At 43.6% G+C, this 6,352-nt stretch overlaps 1 protein-coding gene across 1 annotated transcript in view; it reads right to left on the reverse strand.

Annotated features, from left to right (window-relative positions):
- The window catches only part of LOC106805273 (protein Skeletor, isoforms B/C-like), a gene marked incomplete in the record, with an annotated part of 12,490 nt that extends 8,136 nt beyond the window's left edge, over window positions 1-4,354 (reverse strand). Inside the window, 3 exon segments of the mRNA XM_014806806.1 lie at window positions 821-893; window positions 2,112-2,258; window positions 4,136-4,354. Coding sequence (XP_014662292.1) covers window positions 821-893; window positions 2,112-2,258; window positions 4,136-4,181 — 266 coding nt within the window.
- Between the last annotated feature and the right edge of the window lie 1,998 nt (window positions 4,355-6,352).

Consider the following 6,352-nt stretch of genomic DNA (forward strand, 5'->3'; position numbering starts at 1 on the left):
CACACTATTTCTTCAATGCAAAGTCAGGAGCTAATTATAATATAAGAACCAATAAACGTGTTCTCAGAATGTCAGGAAAACTTTCCTAAAAAACGTTATTAGAACGTTACTGAATAATGTTCTGCTAACCTAAAAGAAACATTCCCATAACATTCAAGGAACATAACTTTGTTAGCTGGGTACTGACGTAGGAGAGACGCGAGCTTAAATATAGTAAATTAGGTAATTAGATATAGCGTGAGGCAGGTAGCGTGAGAGCTATATCGGCAGAAAGCCGACCTTCATAGTAGCTAGCTAAACTAAAGTGGCAGAAACTAAAGTGCAGGGAGAAGATTCAGGAATAAAGCATTAATGCTTTATTCCTGAATCTTCTCCCTGCACTTTAGTTTCTGCCACTTTAGTTTAGCTAGCTACTATGAAGGTCGGCTTTCTGCCGATATAGCTCTCACGCTACCTGCCTCACGCTATATCTAATTACCTAATTTACTATATTTAAGCTCGCGTCTCTCCTACGTCAGTACCCAGCTAACAAAGTTATGTTCCTTGAATGTTATGGGAATGTTTCTTTTAGGTTAGCAGAACATTATTCAGTAACGTTCTAATAACGTTTTTTAGGAAAGTTTTCCTGACATTCTGAGAACGTTTTTACCAACATTCACATAACATTGATCCCTATATTGCGCTGGAGAGGAAATCCGAAAGAAACTACGGGTACTTCACGCTTTCGTGTATATATTACGCGCGCACATATTGTATGTGCCGAGGCGAGCGCAGCACTGATGCTACGCGGCGCCCCCTGGCGTGAGATTCTAGTACCTACCTGCCCGCCTCGTCCGGAACAATGATACCGTTAGAACTGGGCGAAGTCGTGCTGCCCACCCAGAAATACGCATCTGCAACAACGAGACGAAGATGACGCGTGACAAGTAAAAGAAATCGCGTGACAAGTAAAAGAAGGCGCGTGACAAGTAAAAGAAGGCGCGTGACAAGTAAAAGAAGGCGCGTGACAAGTAAAAGATGGCGCGTGAGAAGTAGAGAAGAAGGCGCGTGAGAAGTAGAGAAGAAGGCGAGGCAAGTGAAGAAGGAACGCGAACAAAAAAAGGAACGTATCAGAGCGAGCGTGGCGCAGAGGCGGTAGAGCCGGAGAGAAAGCATCAGGGAGAAACGATTTGCGGTTGCGTTTATCCCCGGGTTGTCTCTAGCCCCAGCAGTTACGTGATATCGCCTGTCTTCAAGAGAAGGTATAGCGGAGGGAGACGAGGAATTATGCGGCGGAACAAACAGAGTTATCTAGAACCGCCTACATGTGCCGCTAGAAGCATGGCGAGTCTCATACTAGAGCAGTCGGGGGGGGGAGACGGTGGAAAAGGTCCAAGGAAACATATCGAGTGTGAAATCTCGCGAGATCTCTCGCAACACGCATAGTTTTGACGTCTTACTCGTGACAGAGATGAACACCACGTTCCAGAGATGAATTCTCCCGACAGGGTGCGCAGAAGAGAAAACAACAACAAGAGAACATCTGGCCGCGAGGTAAGCGTTCCGGCAAAGTATCGTATCGATATTTTTTTTTAACGCGCAAGTGCCATCGTAGAGCCAAGTATCGCTTCGAGAGAGAACATGACGCAGCGTTTTAATCTTCTTCATAATTGTTGTCGTTGCACGCTTGACAACGAGCGCAAACTGCCGATCAGCGCTCGAGGTTGCTACGCGCTATCGCACCGCGTCGCACCGACGTTATCTCGATCCGGTATTGATTCGAACGAATGGACACGATTCGGAAACACACCACCGGATGTATTGGTTGAATGAATTGCACGAAAGAAGGAAATAATTCACTTCTGTATGGTGTGTACGATATAGTACTGTATTTATTCGATAACTTCTGTGTCGATAGCTGTGAATTTCGATACACGAATCAAACTGTCGGTTAACGCTTGCTGACTACATAAAGACGAATCCCAATGAATGAATGAATCTTTTCCCGCGCTGTCTCTCGCGCCGTCTTCCGGATAAATTTAACGGTGGCGAAAACGATATCAGCAAAAATGCGAAATCCTTCAGAATATGTATGGATGCGGATTTCTCTTCACAGCGCTACACTGCTATACCTGGTGCGCTTCCGTCATACTTGAATCCGGTGACGAGCAGTGTGGTCGCGTCAAGGGCGTACACGTGTCCCGCCACCTCGTGGTCGAATGTATGAAGATTTCTAAGGTCTTTGCCCATGTAGGCCGACGATGCTGGTGCCGGACGCCCTACGGATGCGGATGCAAATCGTGATGTTATGATATCGTGACGGATTATTTATGATCCCCCATGATAGTCGTGATACATTGATAGCGTAGAGATATTATTCATAGCACATCGTAGCGGAAATTATTCATAATTTGCTGTGATGGTTACAAGACATGGTCATTGAGAGTTGCATTATTTATATATATATATATTTATAATACATTACTAACGATACACAGCTAAACACATACACACACACACACACACACACACACACACACACACACACACACACACACACACGCACGCTACGCACGCACGCACGCACACGAACACACACAACACACACACACACACACACACACACACACACACACACACACACACACACACACACACACACACACCGCACATCCATGACGCTTCTATGCGTCACTAACAGCTCAGTAAGGCGTTTTATAACCAGAATGTACGTAAGTGTTGTGTAATGCGACCGGAGCAGGTGTAAGCCTCAGCTCTGTCTGTCTGATGGGTAAGCCTAGCGGGGAGTGGTACAGTGAAGCGGCCATCCTCCCACCAGGCTAGGCAAATCCTCTTATCCAGCCCGTTGAGTACATGTCTGGATCAAGGCTTCAGGGCAATTTAAGTCAGTCATCGATTTCCACTGCTGCGCACAGGTAATGTGCCGGCAATTCATGAATACAAACTCAATATATATATATATATATATGCGATATTGATTTGGCATTTCTAGATTACGGGCGCATTTCCTGCCATTCTTACGTAATTTCTGCTTATATATATATATGCGCATACAGTAATACTCGCCGCGGGTGTATTTTTCGAACGGATACGCTTTGAAACGTTTGCCGGTAACACGTATACCGGCGGGTGTGCCGCGTTTACCTACTGCCTGCCCGTGTTTGCGCTTCTATAGTTCCCTAAATCGACCCACTGGTTGCAGCAGAGAGCAACGACCGAGCGTGCCTGTTAGTACCAGTTAGCATCATCACGCGCACCTGTAGCGCATGCGCTACGGTTTACATAGCATTATGTTCCATGAAACAATACTATGTGTGTGAGTGTGAGTGTGTGTGTGTGTGGGGGGGGTATGTGTGTGTGTGTGTGTGTGTGCGTGCGTGTGTGTATACATGTGTATAATTAGCTCCATCCAAAATTAGCTCCATCCAAGTTCCCTTTTCTGCCGCTCTCTTTCTTTCGCTTTCGCACTTTCCTTTTCTATCTCTATCTCTTTCTCTCTCGCGCTCTCACTTCTCTCTCGCGCTCTCTCTCTCTCTATCACGCCCAGTCTACCACTATATCTCCCTCTCTCTTCTTTCTCTCTGTGTGCGTCCGTGTGTTCCAGGCATGTTGTTTGTCACATTGCAGCACGGTAATAACCACAATGTCACAAACCTGATATTACCAACATGTTCTGCTTGCATCTATGCCAAATACGAACAGACGCATATACGCTCTCCTGTGACACTATTTGTGGGTCAACTTCGTTCCGCTTTACAGCTGAATTAAATTCACTGCTTGCGTTCATAATAGCGCTCCTAAACTCCTATGATGCGCACAACACATACAACGTGAATCTTCCTATGACAAATAGTGTCATAGGAGAACGTATATGCGTACGTATGTCGTATTTGTCAAAGATGCTAGTAGCAGAACAGTCTGATATTACGCACAGCGTAAAATATCGTCATAGTAAAGCGAATTCAGAACAAAACTATTCCACGGCATTACGCCACACACGCAATTAAAAACAGCACACGCTCGCAAGCACGCGTGTGCATATGCTCGCCTGGAGCTAATTCGAATTCTAAGTGCGCGTTCTGAGAAGAAATCTAATTAGCAACGTGATAATTAGCAACGTGATAATAAGTCTTACCGAATGCCGCGCAAATCAGAAGTAATGCCGTTAGACATGCCGCCATGTTGACTCCAGGAACCACTTGTACTTGCGCGAACACGCAAACTGTCGACTGCGAGCAACAGAAAGTGAACGAAAGAAACAGGAAAAGAGGAACACCAGCGACGTCTTGAGAGAAACGTTAGCCGGAGCTAGGCATAAAACGCTGACTGCCACGCCACGCAGGTAAAACCTGTTCTCTTCAACACGGGAACCGACGCCGCGTCGTCGAAGCGAAATTGGTCACGCCTCCCGTCGGAGCTGCGCATGCGCGAACCGGTTCCGCCACTGAAGGTCTCAGCTATTGATATCTCTAGTATAATATGCTATCTATATATTACCGTGAGCCAGCAACATCAAATACGAAAAGCATCTATCGCTGCGATACTGCATGTCCGTGCAAACGCAACGTAATTTACTACCCCCCCAACACATACATACACACACACACACACACACACACACACAAACGAAGTCCCCGCACCTATATGAAAGATGTGTATTTAGCCACATTTCAGCGAAACCGAGGATTTGAACCGGTGGAGAAACGTAAATAAATTATTCAACGAAGAACAGGTGGCACGTGTTCATCTAACATAATAAAGAAAAATCGTGATGGTGGGAGGGAGTCTACATGCAATTTAACATTATTACAGGCACGATAATGGGCTTGTCTTATTTTGAAGTTTTACTTAATTAGCTAGCAAAAATTCCAAGAGTTCTATTCGTGATACGAAAGTAACGACCAATTGTCAGGCGACTCAGGAGTCTATATGATAAGTATTGGTAAATGCTATTAAAGCAGGGTCGCAAGCTAAACAAATCCAGTGGGTATAAAATTTCCATGCTTTGAGTAATGACTAGATGAAGGCGCAGCTACGAGACAGCGTGCATAGCGTGGCGTGGGTTGCGTAGGATGAGGCGTTCGCCGATGACTAGACGATTATTAACAGGGTTAATATATAAGAGTATTAATATAAATAAAAGTATAACAGTATATACAGGGTATAACAGGGTATCAATATAATGGTTATGGTAAGGCAAGGAAAGTATGGTATGGTAAGGCAAGTATTATAGGCTTTATTAAAGCAAGTAGTTTCAAGGCAAGTAAGTTATTATAGGCTTTAATTCTTCCGTTCGCCAAATTATACGAGTGTTCCTGACCCCTCGCCCTAAGAAGCTACGGATCTTGCATATAGCATCATGCATTGGATGTACGCTCCGCAAATTAAAAGTATCTTTTCATGAAAATACTATCTTTCATTTGAAAAAGGCTGGATATATACAGCTGAATAATTATGCTATTTAGGACGCGCACCGCCATCTGTTGGCCAATTTGAATCATAATGGCAGTTAACCGGCGCTCAACACTGCGCTCTTTTATTGCGCTTATACAAGCGATATTATACCAGGAGCTAATAATAACAAATTTGTTATTATTAGCTCCTGATTATACTTAGATACATGCTCTTGCATTACCCAGCTACTGCCCCTATTCCAACTATACTTGCCATCCCTACTCACAAGTGAAGATGGACATTCTTGAGAAGTACAGTGTATCACATAAGTGATTCTTCACTTCTTCGCTCAACTTCTTGAATAAAATTCGTTGAATCTCTTTCATAGATAGCAGATATATTGTTTTTATAATAATCTCTATACCCTAGTAGAGTGCATAATAGGCTGCAGATCTGGATTTTATTTTGCTGTTATGATTGTCTCGCTGCACCACAGAAGAATATTTGTTCGCGTTTATGAACTATAGGTGGCAGCACTTAGCAGTGAGTAACTAATAAACTGTCAGTGCAATCAGATCATAATTATCAACTCATAAAATCAAATGATTTATTATATACCATATCCGCCCTGCCAGGAACAAAAATTAATGTATTGCTTGTGAAATGTTTACGAATTTTTTACATTATGTCAGATCTGATTTGCAGCCATATAACCAAGAGCGTATAAAGAAGTAGAGCGTACAACGGTGAAAATTATTGATCAGCTGCTCTACCTTGTTAATATAAAACAAACCGCTTGTCTCTACGATGCTCCTACGCTGAGATAATGAGCGGTGAAAATCTAGTATTTTCGCCGAAAACCGACTATCGACTTTTCGCCGATATAACGGATATTCACGGAGAGATAATAATAATATTATTTTATCCACTTAAGTCTGTGACGTAAATTCCTGTAATG

Source organism: Priapulus caudatus, unplaced genomic scaffold (assembly GCF_000485595.1).
Source record: "Priapulus caudatus unplaced genomic scaffold, Priapulus_caudatus-5.0.1 Scaffold107, whole genome shotgun sequence".
NCBI classification, from domain to species: domain Eukaryota; kingdom Metazoa; phylum Priapulida; class Priapulimorpha; order Priapulimorphida; family Priapulidae; genus Priapulus; species Priapulus caudatus.